The sequence below is a fragment of the Apium graveolens genome, chromosome 11, assembly GCF_009905375.1.
Source record: "Apium graveolens cultivar Ventura chromosome 11, ASM990537v1, whole genome shotgun sequence".
Classification (NCBI taxonomy): domain Eukaryota; kingdom Viridiplantae; phylum Streptophyta; class Magnoliopsida; order Apiales; family Apiaceae; genus Apium; species Apium graveolens.
In genome coordinates, this window is record NC_133657.1 from 163,478,476 (window position 1) to 163,496,236 (window position 17,761).

The 17,761-nt window shown below is 40.3% G+C and overlaps 3 protein-coding genes across 4 annotated transcripts; all 3 read left to right on the forward strand.

The window, feature by feature from the left end:
- The first annotated feature begins 329 nt into the window (after positions 1 to 329).
- On the forward strand, positions 330 to 2,002 carry LOC141696074 (uncharacterized). The gene is made up of 3 exons (XM_074500262.1): positions 330 to 1,231; positions 1,470 to 1,607; positions 1,888 to 2,002. The coding sequence occupies exons 1-3, from the start codon at positions 330 to 332 to the stop codon at positions 2,000 to 2,002; spliced, it is 1,155 nt and encodes a 384-aa protein (XP_074356363.1).
- A 1,839-nt stretch (positions 2,003 to 3,841) lies between these two features.
- LOC141696075 (uncharacterized) lies at positions 3,842 to 4,498 on the forward strand. Its single transcript, XM_074500263.1, has 2 exons — positions 3,842 to 4,216; positions 4,328 to 4,498. Exons 1-2 carry the CDS (start codon positions 3,842 to 3,844, stop codon positions 4,496 to 4,498), a joined length of 546 nt encoding a protein of 181 aa, XP_074356364.1.
- Positions 4,499 to 12,498: 8,000 nt separating this feature from the next.
- LOC141697056 (isovaleryl-CoA dehydrogenase, mitochondrial-like) lies at positions 12,499 to 17,716 on the forward strand. 2 transcript variants are annotated; one of them, XM_074501245.1, is made up of 15 exons: positions 12,499 to 12,717; positions 12,806 to 12,889; positions 13,034 to 13,091; positions 14,808 to 14,932; positions 15,040 to 15,084; positions 15,278 to 15,326; positions 15,500 to 15,609; positions 15,794 to 15,870; positions 16,084 to 16,134; positions 16,251 to 16,315; positions 16,523 to 16,677; positions 16,835 to 16,875; positions 17,045 to 17,099; positions 17,218 to 17,274; positions 17,345 to 17,716. In XM_074501245.1, the coding sequence occupies exons 1-15, from the start codon at positions 12,613 to 12,615 to the stop codon at positions 17,492 to 17,494; spliced, it is 1,227 nt and encodes a 408-aa protein (XP_074357346.1). In that variant the 5' UTR covers positions 12,499 to 12,612; the 3' UTR covers positions 17,495 to 17,716. The 2 variants fall into 2 exon arrangements, with proteins under 2 accessions (XP_074357346.1, XP_074357347.1); XM_074501246.1 differs by lacking the exons at positions 14,808 to 14,932; positions 15,040 to 15,084; positions 15,278 to 15,326.
- Positions 17,717 to 17,761: the final 45 nt, after the last annotated feature.

Consider the following 17,761-nt stretch of genomic DNA (forward strand, 5'->3'; position numbering starts at 1 on the left):
GAAGGAGGCTTTGAAGGTCCCTAATCTTGATGATAAAGTACCTATGATAGCCCTGCATCAGGGGACTAGAGACGAGTTCTTTAAGATGTCCTTGTCTAAGCGCCCTCCCGAAAGCATGTTGCAGCTCCAGGATAGAGCTGGAAAATATATTAAGGTGGAGGAAAGTATGAAGAAGATAGCTGTGAGTAACGAACCTACTGGAAACAAGAAGCGGAAGACGGATTAGGAGTATGATGCCAAGGACAAGTATCCAAGAATTGGCAAAAACTCTGACTCCTCCTCTTCTAAGAAGAATCAGCAACCAAGATTCGCTGAATATGCAAGGTTGAATGCTAATTGAGAAGGACAAGGACTTCAAATGGTCGAAGCCACTAAGGGGAGACCCCGAGAAAAGAGACAAGAGTCAGTACTGTAGTTTTCATAAGGATGTCGGTCATGATACCGACGATTGTAGGAAACTTAAGGATGAGATTGAGTATCTGATCCGAAGGGGAAAGTTTGGACGTTTCACCAAGGGTGAGGAGGCCGGAGGCCAAAAGAGAGATAATGATCGAAGAGATGATGATCGAAGGGGTAACGACAGAGATCGTAACCCACAGCCCCGAGGGCCAGTAATCAATATGATCTCAGGAGGACCTACAGCAGCTGGTACTACAAGGAACTCCCGAAAAGCTTATGCAAGAGAAGTGATGAGCATAGTTGGAGAGCCATCTAAGCGTTCTAAGTTAGAGATGACGGTTAAATTTGGTGACCCCGACCTTGAAGGTTCGAAATTTCCTCAGGATGATCCTCTGGTTATCACTCCTATAATTGGAAATTTCCCTGTTATGAGGGTCCTAGTAGACAATGGAACTTCTATGGATATTCTGTTCCATGACACATCCATAAGGATGGGCTACAATGATTCTCAGCTAACTCCATCCAACTCACCCATCTACGGGTTTAACCATGTGGACTGCAAAGTCGAAGGAGCAATACAACTTCCCGTAACTATCGGGGAAGAGCCCAGGGAGGCCACACAGATGTTGAACTTTCAGGTTGTCAAGGCAGCCTCTACTTACAATGCTATCATGGGTAGAACAGGGATCCATGCTTTTAAGGTTGTGCCCTCAACCTACCACATGGTACTGAAGTTCCCAACTAGGAATGGTCCTGGAGAAGCAAAGGGAGATCAGAAGATGGCCCATAGTTGCTATGTTGCAGCACTTAGGCCCGATGGAACAGGGGGCAGGTCCTCCCTATAGAAGACATGGATGTCCGAGAAAATGACGAACTACGAGAAAAGACAGCCGAGGACTTGGTCCCAATTCCTTTAGACCCCTTAGACCCAGAGAAGGTCACGTACATGGGGCATCTCTGGACAAGCCCTTGAAGGGTCGAATGACAACTTTCCTCCAGGAAAACAATAATATATTTGCTTGGACAACAACTGATATTCCTAGGATTGACCCAAACTTTATAACTCATAGGTTGAATATTGATCCAACTCGGAAGGCTGTAAAGCAAAAGAAGAGAACTTATGCCCCTGATAGGCTGGAAGCCATTAAGCAGGAGGTCGAGAAGCTTTTAGAAGCTGGATTTATTGAGGAAGTGCAATTTCCTGAATGGTTGGCTAACCCCGTAATGGTCAAGAAGGCCAATGGAAAGTGGAGGATGTGCATTGACTTCACTGATTTGAATGATGCTTGTCCCAAAGACTGTTACCCCTACCAAGGATTGATACCCTGATCGATGCCACTGTTGGACATGAGATGTTAAGCTTCATGAATGGCTTCAGTGGATACAATCAAATCAGAATGCATAAGGATGACACCCCTAAGGTATCTTTCATAACTGACTTTGGTGTATTCTGTTATCTTTTTATGGCTTTTGGACTTAAGAATGCAGGAGCTACTTACCAAAGACTGGTAAACAAGATATTTACCCATCTAATTGGGAAAACCATGGAGGTCTATGTCGAAGATATGTTAGTAAAAAGCCTAATCAAGGCCGATCATATTAGTCACCTCAGAGAGGCATTTGAAGTGCTAAGGCACCACAAGATGATGTTAAACCCATCCAAGTGTGCTTTTGGCGTTGGGTCTGGAAAATTTTTGGGTCACATGGTCTCTAAGAGGGGGATAGAGGCCAATCCCGACAAGATCAAAGTCATCCTACAGGGAGAATTGTAGCTCTAGGGAGGTTCATCTCCAAGTCTGGAGATAAATGCCTGTCCTTTTTCAAAACCCTTAAGAAGGTGAAGGACTTTGAAAGGACAACTAAGAGCCAAGAAGCCTTTGAACAACTGAAAAAGTACATGACTAAAGCCCCGTTGGCTAAACCAAGTCCGGAGGACATTCTTTACTTGTACCTCGCGGTATTTGAACAAGTCGTGGTGTAGTCCTCGTGAAGGAAGAGCAGAAGCTCCAGAAACCTATATACTATGTGAGCAAGGTGCTCCACGGAGCAGAGTTGAATTACTGCACCACGGAGAAATTTGCACTTGCTCTCATCACAGCCTCGAGGAAGTTAAGACCATACTTCCAGGCTCACAAGATCGAAGTCCTGACGGACCAACCCTTGAGGAATATACTTCATAGCCCGAAGGCCAGCGGAAGGCTCATCAAGTGGGCGATTGAGTTAGGAGAGTTTGATATCAAGTATAAGCCTCGAACGGCCATCAAGGCTCAGGCCTTAGCAGACTTTGTGGTCGAATGCACCATCAACAACCAAGAAGTCGGGGACAGGAGATAGTAACCCCAGAAGAAGGAGAGAAGGAGAAGGATGAAGAAACAACCTTAAAAGAGTATTGGGTTCTCTATTTTAACGGAGCGTCCAAAACAAAATCTAGTGGTGCGGGCCTAGTCTTGCAAAGCTCTGATGGGTTTATGATTGAATATGCTTTAAAATTGGACTTCCCAACTATGAACAATGAAGCAGAATATGAAGCATTGATAACTGGCTTAGGCTTAGCTAGAGTCGTGAGGGCCAAAAACCTGAAGGTCTGCGGAGACTTAAGACTTGTAGTTGCTCAAGTTAATGGAGAGTTTGAAGCCAAGGATGAAACTATGGCCAAATACCTGAGAGTCGTAAAGGGAATACTGACTCAGTTTGATGAATGGTATGCAGAACATGTTCCGAGGGAGGAGAACACTACGGCAGATGCCTTGTCCCAGTTCGCCTCGTCTGAAGTCGAGAACTATCCGAGAAGTATTTACTTCCAGGTCTTGAAGACCCCTACTATTCATGTCATAAATCTGATAGCACCGGTTGGTGTGGCAAGCTGTTGGATAGACCCGATCAAGACCCACTTAGAAATTGGGTGGTTCCCTGATGACGCCCAAGAAGCACACAAGCTGTCGGTTAGAGCGTTAAGATACTCGTTGATTGAAGGCCTTCTTTACAAAAGGTCCTTTGTTATTCTGTACTTGAAGTGCTTAAGACCTCTTGAAGCAGAGGAGGCACTTAAAGAAGCCCATGAAGGGATTTGTGGACAACACTTGGGGGGCAGGGTCCTCGCTCACAAGATAACTCGGTTGGGATTTTACTGGCCAACTATGCTAGCTGATGCAAAGGCTTATGTGAAGAAGTGCGACAGGTACCAGAGGCACGCTCTGATAGTACGACAGCCCCCAGAGAGGCTTACGTCGATCAGCACACCCATCCCTTTTGTATGTGGGGAATGGACATACTTGGACCATTTCCTATGGCATCGGGACAGAGGAAGTTCATTGTGGTAGCCATAGACTACTTTACAAAGTGGATTGAGGCTAAGGCACTAGCCAAGATAACCACCAAGAAAATTACCCAATTCTTTTGGGAGAATGTGATATGCCGATATTGAATCCCACGCATCCTTGTCATGGATAATGGGAAGCAATTTGATAATGGAGAGTTCAGAGAGTACTGCAACGATAACAGCATAGAACTTCGCTTCACCTCGATTGCACATCCTCAGGCAAACGGGCAAGCGGAAGTTGCTAACAGGATCATCCTTTATGGACTTAAGAAGAGGGTGGAACGCTCGAGAAACACTTGGGTGGATGATTTGTTGCCTATACTATGGGCATATCGTACCACCTGTAAAGTGACAACTGAAGCTACCCCATTCATGCTGGCTTACGGAGCCGAGGCAGTGGTGCCCCTTGAGATCACTCATGGATCCCCTAGGATCGAAGCTTATGAACCAGAGACAAAAGAGGAAGGCATGAGGCTCGCTCTCGATCTCATTGACGAGGTCAGGGATGAAGCTAACGCCCGCAATACAGAGCATCAGCGAAGAGCCTCCCTCTATTACAATAGACGGGTTAAAGAAAGGTTCTTTCAACAAGGAGATTTGGTTCTGAAGAAGATTGAGGCATCAGGAGTAGGGGAGAGAGGCAAGCTGGCCCCTAACTGGGAAGGGCCTTATAAGGTCAGGAGGACATTGGGACGAGGATCCTACAAGTTAAAGACCCTGAATGGTGATGAAGTGCCTCGCACTTGGCATGCTTTGAACCTGAAGGTTTATTATGTTTAGGACATTCACTACCTGTTCCTAGTACTTAGCATTAGTTATACAAATAAGGTCGACGAAACCATCTTATGTAAGGGTTGAACCCATTTCTTAGAGATATTATCTATTTATGCAAGTTTATTTCTATCATCTTGTCTACCAATTTATTTAAGTGCGAGCATCCAAAGAATCCAAGTCCCGAAGGACCAAATGCCGAAAATAAAAGACAAGAATGAAATGAAATTAAACATAGTGCATAGATAAAAGATCCCGAAGGATCATAAGTTAGAAGTCCCGAAGGACCAATAGGTTACAAACCAATAAAAGTTCAAATAAATAGGTTCTGAAAATAAAAGCCACATACGACAATCAAGGCCATGCAAGGCCATATCATTCACTCATCATAAGAATCCTCCCCCTCTCCATCCGACCCTTCCTCAGAAGAAGAACCGCTGCTCGCCAGAATTGGCTCCCTCATCTTCCCTCGAAGGGCTGCCCTGGACTTAAGGCTACCCGAGGGGGCTTTTCCCTTAGAGCCGGAACCGGAACCCGAGTGGCTGGAGCTTGACTGGGACCTCATACGAGGAGTCGAGGGCACCGATCCGGAAGGTTGCTCAGATAAGTCCATAACAAGCATCTGCCAAGGGCAAAAAAGAAGGCTTGGATCAACCACGTCCGGCCATACGCCTTGAGCATCTTTGACTCCCCTATTCCAACCTATTGCAATGTTAATGGGGCGCATCTCGTCATCATGCTCATCCATCATGGTAGTGAACCTAGTGGATCTATGATAAGCAGCCTCGAGGTCCTTCCATTCATTCTTTCTCTTCCCTTCCGAGCTAGCATACTTCTTCTCCATGATGGCAAGCTTTCCTTCCACCTCATGGGCCCTAGACTCCCATTCCCCTGAGGAAATAGTCATCTGTTTCATGGAAGCTTGCAATGCGTTGTAGTCACCTCTCATTTTCAAATCTTGAGTAGAGGACGCTGCGAAATAGGCATTGGCCTGACAAAGAAAACATGAGTTTAATTAAGAAGGGCCGAGCCCCCAAGGAATGATCCATACAATATTTTCCAAGTTCTAAAAAAAGAGAACTTAAACGAAAATTTACACAAGAAGAAACATACCTGACAGAGGGCTTGAGCTCCCAACATCTCAGCCTCAAGGAGTTTCTCACCAGAAGAGACGAATAATAGGTCGGGAGGAGTGATGCAGTTTTTCCACCACTCGAGAGCAAGGGTCGGGTTGCCGATAAAGGAGTCATTGGAAGAAATACCCCAACCGGGCTCGAAAGGAGTCCTGGCACTCCCGTCAAAATCCTTGGTCCTCTTAAGGCCGAATACTGACGCCTTGAGGAAGGCAGGGACCTTCGGGATATGGTTGGCCTTCTTGATGGCATCCCTAGCCATCCTTCCTGTAACAGCACCGCTCGGCTTGGCTTTGGCGTCGAGAGCCTTAGCAACTGAAATTAGAAGAAAATAAACAAATGTAAGAATAAACTTGTACAAAGTAAGGGAGAACAAAGATAAATACCCTCTACGGAGAGGCAGCTAAGGCCAGCCTCGACAAGCTTGACTTCCGTCACGAACTCCCAGTAAGGGGTTCTCCCCTCATCGTCAATAAGAAGATCTCGAGCATGAAGCTCAGCAGCAGAAAGGTTGAGAATAAAGTGGGAGCTATCGACTGGGCTACTAAAATCACGTCTAAAGTATACACCCCAATCTCCGTCCTTCCACTCAACAACCATGAACTTCTTATTCCAGTTATGGTTTAAGTCATTTAGGGAACTGGTGTTCACCATTTGAGGAATGTGGGCTCGATTTTGAATCACTACCCAACCAGGCCTAGTCATAGGAGACGCATTCAACATGAAGATGCTACGGAACATTGTTACACTCAAAGGGATGCCCAAGTCATGGCATCTCACTATAAATAGGATGATAAAAGACCACCCGTTAGGGTAGAGCTGGCACGGATGGATCTTCAGCTCGGCTAGAAGCCTCGGAATGAAGAGGTGTAGAAGGAACCTTAGCCCGAAGTTAAGGGCCGCCTTGAACACAAACAGCCTCTGGTGGCAAAGATTGCATGCCCTCTCACTTGGCTTGGCTCTACGAACCCTCAAGCAGTCGAGCCATGAGTAAGTCGACTTAATCTCCTCGACGTCCTTCTCACGAAGCACACTTCGGTGATGAAATGCATCAAAATGGACGGTACTAGGGTACTCGTCCGCTCTCTCGTCCAACATACTCTTCAAACTATTCGAGCAACGATTAATTGAGAAGGGGGAGACAAGAGCTTTACCTTGGAGTGAGCGTAGAGTAGCCCTCTTATGCATAGCTTCCTTTTCCGAGAAAGAGGACTTGACAGGGCCTTGTCCACCTGACATACTTGAGAACTTAAAGAGAGTTAAGAGCTTGAGAGAATTTGAGAATTTAAGAAGTTGAGAAATGAAGGTGTGAATGAAAATGAGAACTTCTCATCTCCTTTTATAGGAAAAAGGTCACCTGCTACATCAGGTCGTAAGTTAGCTTGGTTCGCGCTAGCAGGTACCCGTTGAAAAAAAACACCGGAAATGGTGAGGAAAGGCAATAAAAGATGACATGATAAACGAGAAAAGTGATGCAGGACGTCGCTTATCACATCAGTCTTCCGAAAAAAGCCTGGCTGAAACCAAATATGTCACTAGTCTTAACTAAAGGACAATTATGTTAATCATCAAGATTAACAAAATTAATGGGGTTTAAGACAAGATTAGCTTTTCAGTTGAACTCACGAGTACGAGAAGGAGACGTTCTCCTCTGTATCAGAGCCATGACGGCCACAATTTGTGCGCAGGGAAGCCCCGGCCGACCAGGCAACAATTGGAGGCTCTTTGGCCTACCAGGAGCCTCTGTATCAGAGCCATGACGGCCACAATTTATGCGCGGGGAAGCCCCGGCCGACCAGGTAACAATTGGAGGCCCTTTGGCCTACCAGGAGCCTTTGTATCAGAGCCATGATGGCCACAATTTGTGCGCGGGGAAGCCCCGGCCGACCAGGCAACAATTGGAGGCCCCTTGGCCTACCAGGAGCCTTTGTATCAGAGCCATGATGGCCACAATTTGTGCCCGGGGAAGCCCTGGCCGATCAGGAAATAATTGGAGGCCCTTTGGCCTACCAGGAGCCTCTGTATCAGAGCCATGACGGCCACAATTTATGCGCGGGGAAGCCCTGGCCGACTAGGCAAGAATTGGAGGCCCTTTGGCCTACCAGGAGCCTCTGTATCAAAGCCATAACGGCCCCAATTTGTGCGCGGGGAAGCCCCGGCCGACCATGCAACAATTGGAGGCCCTTTGGCCTACCAGGAGCCTCTGTATTAAAGCCATGACGGCCACAATTTATGTGCGGGGAAGCCCCGGCCGACCAACCATCAATTGGAGGCCTTTTGGCCTACCAGAAGCCTCTGTATCAGAGTTATGATGGCCACAACTTACCTCCGTAGTGGCCTTGGCCTACCAGCCAACAAATTGAGGCCTTTCAGCCTATCAGAAACTCCTGTAGGATAGCCATGAGGCCTTCAAAAGATACCTCAGAGACCCTCTAGAGAGATCCTTGGGAAATTTCTTGAAAATGATATTCTCACCGGAACCAAGTTTCGTGAAGACTAGAACGTCTACGAGAACGGGGAGGTTGAGGGGCATAACATCCTACAAGAGAAGTTTGGATTAGTTCAAAGAAGTATAAGGCTTCCTACAAAGGGAAAGTTCAGTAGAACATAGAGCGTTCAGCAAGAACGAGTACAGAAAATCCATCAGGATGAGTACAGAACGTTCGTTGAAACAGCCATAGTAGAACCCTGAGGAACGCAAAGACAACTATGAAATTAATTCCATAGAAAATCAAAGACCACGAGAGCATGATAAGATATGTAGAAACCTAGAACTCTTACTTAGAAGTTCAAAAAAAAAGTGGGGGGCAGGAACCCCTGGGCAACCACCTCCAGGCCAACCAAGAACTGGCCGACCAGGAGGGGGCCAACCAGAACCCTCTACCCCAAAGTGGCCGAGCAGCCCATTTTAGGGGCTTGAGGCCGAGTAGAGCCTCCTGCCCCAGGAGGTTCTGCTCGACCCCGAGCCCCCCTTTCGAATTTTTTTGAAATTTTTTGAAAAAAATAGAAAAAAATCAGAATTTTTTTTGAAATTTTTTAAATTTTCAGGATTTTGAGATTAAGCTTAGATTAGGGCCGATTAGTGAAATTAAGCCCAGATTATGGCTGATTAGTGTATATTAAGCATAATTAACCCAAATTAGGGATAATTAGTGATTTATGTGATGAAATTAGCCCAGATTAGGGCCGTTTAACCTATTCACTCTTGTAATTAGTGTGAATTAAGGATAATTAGTGTCTTATGCATACTGATTAGTCGTAATTAGCCCCGTTTAGGGCAGATTAGCCTCGATTAAGGCCAATTAGTGCATTATAGCTTAAAATTAGGCTCTTTTAAGCCTAATTAGCAACTTGTACATAGAAATTAGCCCCGATTAGGGTCAATTAGCCCTTATTAGGGCCAATTAGCAGCTTTCACCCTATAATTAACCTTGACGAAGGTTAAGGGGTGATAAACGCTCGTTTTATAGTCCCGATTAGGACCATTTAGTGTTGAACACCATTCAAATATCCTCTACGGGGGCCTTAAGTGTGTATAATCACACTCATAAGCCGTTGTAATCGTGTAGATCCCTCCACACGTTACGATAACGCGGTGATACCCACGAAGGGCCGATATCCATGAAGGGCCGACACCCATGAAGGGCCGACACCCATGAAGGGCCGATACCCATGAAGGGCCGATACCCGAGAAGGGCCGAAAGTACCCCGAGTCGCGATTAGACCATTGTAACTTCCACGAAAACTCGAGCAGTATTCACGGAAGTTGGGGGAAAATGATATGGATAGAAAATACATCCCAAAGACACATTAAATGTCGCATTAATTACGCTTGGACTTCTTGTCCGAAAAGTCCAATACAGACATGTCTGGTCCAAGTTTCATAACAGACTTGTCTGGTCCAAATCTTCGTAACAGGCCTATGACGGCCCAAACATCCAAGGCCCACCAGCAGAGGTCGTCCAAGTCCACGAACCTGAGTTGTTCACGGACTAAGCCCAACACGGGTGGAAGAGCAGATATGTGTGTGTTCTAAACGGACTCAAAGTCTTACATAGAAGGTTTTGGATCTCCTTCCTTAAGGGGACTCCTAATCATCATTTAAGTTGGAGACTTGTCCACCAAGTCTCCCAACAGAAATCTAACCCTAGACTCAACTCTATATAAACGGCTCTACCCCTCAATCTTGAACTACGTTTTTGACTTGATTCACTACAACACAGAGATACGTAGAAATCTTGCAAGGATCGATAGTCCCGAACGCAAGAGCAGCCATTAAAACTCGAAACTCACCAACCCTAGTATTAAATACTAAAGTACTCAGGTTTTAATTCTAAAATGAAGACTTTTGCAAAATCAATATCTAATAACCTTTTACTTTTCACCGGTTTGTAATAGTAAAGCAACATCAATTTGACACAGGAAATGGTTAAATAAACTCCACTTTTTAATATTTAGATTTTAATTTTAAATTTTAAACATTTTTATTAAACATTGGCCCATAACTTTTAATAGGGAAATTCTTGAAATTTATATTTATCATGGATAGTTATGTTATTTATAACATAACTAGAGTTTATATAATAATATTTGGAGTTTACTTATGAATTCTCCAAATATATTAAGAGTCATATATATGGAATGTTATGTTATTTTCAACCCATTAATTCCCAAGGTGCTTGGTTTAAATTTTTTGTTAAAAAATATTTGTTTTCTTCTTTCGGATGAACACGTGAATTTCCAAATAAGTGATCAAGTTATGAATTTTTCTCTTAACACGCTATTGCTTTTGCAGGAGTTGCTTAAAATCCATGCATAACAGCCGCTTCTCCTTGCGCGAGAAATGAGGAAATTATGGAACACAGAGAAGTAGCAATATGCGTGTGTTACTAATAATTTAAATCACTCACCCGCACTATGATTCCATATATGGAAAGAGTAGTGTCACAGTACCCCACTTTTCTTCAAAAAATATTTTTTTATATAAATATTCAAAATTTGATCCCAAAATAATTTAAAAATGTCATATAATATGTTCGGATTAATTTTCATATATTTAATAAAATGATTTTCACAGGTCATCAATTTTACCAATTAAAATATTTCAAATTGATGCATCATTCAGGATATGGCCAAAAATATTCCTTTTCTTAAAAAATATGACAAGAATATCACTTTCGGAACTGTTTGGTCAAAAATATTCGTCTAATACGCATTTGAAAATCATGTATTATATTAAAAAATTTTAAAAAAAATTTAAAAAAATAAAAGGAAAATAAAAGAATAAAAGATAAACATTTTTAAAATGCGTATCACCTTAGCTGAAGGGTTCTAATTTTTTTTCTTTTTGAAAGTTTTTTTTACACAAATTACCTTAACTTAGAAATGTGTATTAGGCAAATATTTTTGACCAAAATTTTTAAATGTGGTATTCTCATCACAAACTCCAAAAAATAGATATTTTTTTCATCATTCATAGAATATTATTTTGAAATTATTTTTATATCCAATTTTGTATTCGTAGCACTACTATATCGTAAATTATAACTTGCGAACCTATGCACGCGGATCTTTATTATAATTAGGTTAATTACCATTTATTCACATTATATATCTAACATTTTCAAGTTGGGTCTAGTATTTTTCCATTTGAAGAAAAGAAATCTAAAAGACATTATTTGTATAAACGAGTTTGTGTTATTGTGGCTAATAATCCGTGTCCAGTAAAAAAAAAATTATGTAAATCGCAATGATCGGGCTTGGGCGATCTCTTTTTTTGACAGAGATCGTGCATATCGAGTATGTGGCGATTGGCGAATAGCCATTAGGGATGTCCGGATGATCATGCTTCGAGTTAAACTGCTAAAATTGTAAAAATCAATCTCACTTTATTTCATCTGAACCGAAACCGGAACGAGATGCCCGGCTCCGGTTCACTTATTAATAAATTGAGGTTCGTGATTTGGTTCCGGTTATATCTTAAACCGTTGTCAAACTGAACAACATCTACCTAATAATAATTATTATATATTCTTTAAATTATTATTGGTTAGATATTATTCCATACTTGAACCCCGTCGAAGTTATTATTATTTAAATGAAATACTTAGGGGTTGTTTGGTTAGCGAATGGTTAGCGATGTAGTATGGGTTGAAATGAGTAATCGGGTTAAGGTGGTATAAGCTTGAGTTATCATTCTTAATATCAAACACTGTTTGGTTGAATTGTGGAATGAATATATTTAATTAGAATATAATTAATTTAATACTTTTTATTAATTTAGAAAATTAATATAACTTTAATTTTATTTTGATTTATCGATTTAATTTTGTATTAAATATTTACATAAAATTATATGCAAAATAAAAAATATATTACCCATGTTTCATACTTAACTTCTCACTAGAGTATCAAAAATCCATACTTTGGGAGTTTGAAGTATGGATTTGGAGAATTGAATTCGGGAACCAAATATCAAGTACGTATGGGTTTGCAACGACACCTTATTTCAATAGAGAGTATAACTTGGGTTAGATGGATTGACCAAAACCCATACTTGATACGTAAAAAATCTGAATCAAATCGATCCCCTTCGTTCAATAGAGAGTATAACTTGGGTTAGATGGATTGAAGATCCGGTGTTGTTTTAAAATTTTTAAAAATCTTAACATAAGATTTGATTTAGGTTTAAGCTCTAATCTAAAGCAAACTGGACCCGTATTAGCCATCACTTGTAGAATATTAGAAGATAAAAAAAAAATTATTAAAAAAATCGGAGGAGTTGTATTATTCAGAAGAACTCATATGGCGGGTCAGCAGCTGCTATCAATTTAAATACTGTGTTCTTGATTTAGTACCGCGTTGAAGTCATGGGAGCACTGAGCACAATGTCTATAGACATATAAAGAAAAAGTGAAGTAGTTGCTTCCCCCCCTCCATTACTGTGTACTACTAGTTCATTATTGGGTTTGGACAGGTTGAAAAAGAAAAATGCAGAGATTGTTTGGAGTGAAGAGATTATTAACATCCACAAAGTATGCAATGCATCAACGTGCTTCTTTCTCTTCCATGCTTTTCGATGAAACCCAAATTCAGGTTTGTTATCCTACACTCTATCGATCTTCTAATCTGGTTGTTAACTTGTTATATACAAGTATACGATGCATGTGTGCTATATGTGCAGTTCAAGGAAAGCGTTGCGCAGTTTGCTCAAGAAAACATAGCACCTCATGCATCCAAAATAGACAGAACTGATAGTTTCCCGGAGGTACGCATTCATGCAGAAATCTACATTCTATCGATGGTGTTTGATTTATTCTGTATTTGGAGAATAAGTTTTTCGATCATGTTAATCTCAAGACTGAAATCTTAATTAATATCTCTGATGCTATGCATTCTCGTATGTTGGTAGGAGGTGGATTTGTGGAAGTTGATGGGAGATTTCAACCTTCTTGGAATTACTGCTCCAGGCATGTTTACAATATCTTCAAATTCATCAATTCATTTGTAGCACCGGTTGTTGGCTTTAAGTGGAGCGCGGTTCGGTTCGGAGCAGTTTTTGGCCAAAACCGAAACCGAAACCGTATATCCTCGATTTTTAAAGTTGAAAACCGAAACCGCAACCGAAACCATCGGTTCGGTTTCGGTTTGAAAACCTCGATTCGATTTTTATCGGATCGGTTTCGGTTTTAAAATCACATCACTCGAAATTAACAACACAATTATAGCAAGCGGCTCTGTTTGAAATACAAAGCCCTTACCAGCTATAATACCTGGGTGCAAATACAAAACCCTTACCAGTAGTTATTCGGAGAGAGGAAATATATAATTAGAAATAATTTATTATAGGGACATATCGGAAGAAACCGGAAAAGTCATACAGAAGCAAGAAGACATCATAGTCGCACTCCTATAGCAAAAAGTAATAATAGTGGAGCAAAATGATCATTTTTGAAGCTCAGTTCTGCTTCAAACAAGCAGCACCATAAAAAGAACAGTTTTTTAATTGAGCAAATAAACATACGTAAATCACCAGTATGAGTACCTGAAGAGCAACGACTTCTGACGCCTTTTCTCTAGAGAATAATCCGATACCAAGCTAAACTTGTCCAGCTCTACAAAATCATTTTTGTTTTATCATCTTTCTTCATTCATAGAAGTGGGTTTTCCACACTCCGATTTTGCACACTGATAAGACAACCAGTGCCCTGAGTGTGTACTAAAAGTGTGTATTCATTTGATTTGAAAGAATTAAAAATAATTCATGAATTTTAAAAAAATTTCACTGATTTTAATTGTTCGTGGATACACCCCTCTAAATCAGACTTGTTTATTAGTTTTAGAAATTTATAATATATAAATATATTATTTATTTTATTTATTTTAATAATCGGATCGGTTTCGGGTTTTTACGGTTCGGTTTTAACATAAAACCGAAACCGCAAATCGGTTGCAGTTTGGGTTTATAATTTTTCAGTTTCGGTTTCGATTTCGGTTCGGATTTTAACGGTTCGATTTTTATCGGTTTTTAGCGGTTTCGGTTTTGATTTTTTTCGGTTTTTTGCTCAGCCTAATTGGTTTCATGGAAATAGCTATTATTAGTAATTGTACCACAAAATCATTCAGTAACTTTTTGACTGCCTTGACATCGAGTAATTGTACTATGCAAGTTGGGTCATAATCAACACTACTTTTTCAGGAAAAAGAAAAAGATAACCAAATTTAGGATGTTTTTTATGAAAAAGATAAATGATTTTTCTTATGTGTGCCATGTTGTAATCTAGTTATCAACTCTTACACATTTTTTAAGAGTTTCACCCTTTTAGTTGGGGGAATTTTTGCGTTGATTCATCTTTTTTGACTGTGTTCATCATTATTAGCTAGACTAAAACCAATCAAAATATGTCATCTAAGTTGTTAATACGTACGGCATACCCAGCCTATGGGCAAATATTAGAAAAATTAAAAAAAAAACATATTCTAAGTTTGGATGTTTCGGATGGTTATGTCACAACTCAGAACTTCCATAACACCCGTCATCAAGTACGGAATTTTAGCAAAAGTATTTTAAAAATCTGGTCCCGTCATTATGTACACATGACAGATTTCTGAGTGGAAAAATGTAGAACAGTGACTAAACAGGGGGCTAACATTTGACATGTATAATGAAACGAAGTGAATTGCAGAGGCATATGGAGGAATGAATCTAGGTTATTTATATCACACCATAGCAATGGAAGAAATAAGTCGTGCTTCCGGCGGCGTTGGTCTTTCCTACGGCGTCCATTCTAATGTCTGCCTTAATCAACTGGTAACTCAAATTTAGACAACCATTTTGGTTAATATGGTTAAAATGATATTTTTCGTAAACAATAGAAATATAAATTTAATATATGTCATGGTCTTCTTCGTTCGTAGGTGAAATATGCAAATCCTGTTCAAAAGGAGAAGTACTTGCCCAAGGTATGTGACATTTACAGAAATTTTTCAAGTTACTAGTAGTTAAAAACGGCCACAACTGATCGTTCTTCGCTGTTAGTCCCAGAAAAGAGCAACTGCAGGTTGACATTTGTCGACATAAGCAATAATATTGGTTGAATGAATTAATTTCTTATTTATGTGTTAATTTTTAAACTCTCTTAATTGCGTCGTTAAGTTGATCAGTGGCGAGCATGTTGGAGCTCTTGCGATGAGTGAACCAAACGGTAACTAATAATCCATTTTTCGTGAGTTATAGAATTACTACTGGTACATAACTAGTGATAATTTTATGAGAAATGATATATACAGTACACTATATAGATTCTAGCAGAGACGCTGCAATGCCAATCTGAAAACAAATAATGACATTTTTCATAACTTGTCAACAAAAATGCAGCTGGTTCTGATGTTGTTGGTATGAAATGCAAAGCTGATCGTGTTGAGGGAGGCTACGTTCTGAATGGAAACAAGATGTGGATCACTAACGGCCCTATCGCTCAGACACTGGTAATGTTACACACACACACAGATGAGTAATTACCCAACAAAATATTCGACATGTTTCAACGCATGACTGAGGTGTTACACTAACCTCAGTTACGCATGTATACAATATATTAAGCAGTCTTGGCTTTTTCAGAATGAAGTCTAATACTGTTACATATTTCTGCGGAACTATAATCTATAAAAGATTGTATACGCAAAAACAGACATGCCTGCTGGCTCCAAAGGAATCACTGCTTTTATCATCGAGAAAGGAATGGCTGGGTATGCCTTCTGCACCTTCTTCATGCACTTTTCCATGTGCACAAGCACAGGACAAAATTATATAGATTTGTAACGTCTCAAAAATATTCCAGATGCACAATTCGGCCTATATATACACATAAAAAATTAAGAATAGATACACGTGTTTATTGTTCGAATGAGCACTTGTGCCGTTCTTTCAGTTTTTACTGATTCCTTGCAAATTTGTTGCAGATTCACAACCGCGCAGAAATTGGACAAACTTGGAATGCGAGGAAGTCCTACGTATGTATACACAGCTAATAATGGTGGTTTAGTCGATTAAATTGTGTTTCTGTACCTGCTAAGTGCTGAAACAACACCCTAGAGATGATGTGTATTGAAATTTCTAAAATCTGCAGGTGTGAGCTTGTATTTAACAATTGTTTTGTCCCTGAAGAAAATATTCTCGGAGAAGAAGGAAAAGGTATACCTTATAGTTGTACACATTATCACCTAATCAAAACAATGGGAATAACTATAAACTATAAACTGGTAATCTATATTACCGAGAGCAGTGACTAATAATATTTATTAGTGTGTTGGGGGACACAATCCTAAATATATGTAATTTCACCTTGGCATTTCAACTTTGATGGTTCGATATCATATTAAAAGTTCTTTTCCTCTATAGGAGTTTATGTTTTAATGTCGGGTCTAGATCTTGAGAGAGTTGTGTTTGCTGGGGCGCCTGTTGGAATAATGCAGGCATGTATCGATATTGCTATTCCTTATGTTCGACAACGTCAACAATTCGGAACTCCGATTGGTCAATTCCAACTAATACAGGTTTGATTCTCTCTTCTTTTTCCGCTAAAGCTGAAGAGAGTGATATTGAGGGCTATTTGGGCCTTTTTCACTGATTCTTCACCGAGGAGTGTTAAGTACAAGTAGATAATATATATGTTTCTCATTTTTTTTCCTGCAATTAAACACTTGAATGCAGGGGAAAATTGCAGACATGTATACTGCACTGCAATCTTCAAGGTGTGTGACCTGATTTAATTTTTTGGCAACAAATAATGATATAATATACATTATTTGTCGACAAGGATGGATAAAATTTAAAAGACTTGAGAGGGAAAAAACCATTCAACAACTGTGTTACTTCTATTACATTGTTATAACATTATTATTTGTTTTAAACTGATTTCAGAGCATATCTGTACTCCGTTGCAAGGGACTGTGATAACGGAAAAACTGATACAAAGGTTATATTTATGCATATATCTAATATTTATTAGTAATTTTGTCATCAAAGTCTTTAGAATTTACCAATGAATAAACTTTTGTAATTAAATTAGATTATGTGAACTGATATGTTTGTAGGATTGTGCTGGTGTAATACTTATAGCAGCTGAGAGAGCAACTCAGGTTGCATTACAGGTATGCTACTAGTTTTTTTTAGAGTTGAGGTATCCTACTGATATGTTCTCACTTCAGTGGTTATATACAGGCAATTCAATGTTTAGGTGGTAACGGATATGTAAACGAGTATGACACCGGGCGTCTTCTTAGAGATGCAAAACTGTATGAGATTGGTGCAGGGACTAGTGAGATCAGAAGAATGCTTATCGGTCGGGAGCTGTTTAAAGAAACTAACTAGTTTAAGCATTTCCTATATGTAGTTGAGCAATCTAGTAAGATTTGTTGCACAATAAGTACTAATAACCTTATACTTTCCACCAGTCAGAAGCTGTGGTTAATTATGGTCTTAGACCACCTTAAAAAAATCCTTTCCCGGGGAGGTGTTTGGTTTAATATTATTGGATCTTAAATCGATTTCGTTGCTGTCTGGAAGAGAAATGTATCCTCAGATTTTCGGTTTCATTCTTATTCTCCCTCATCCTTATTCTTGCTGTTATTGCCTCCA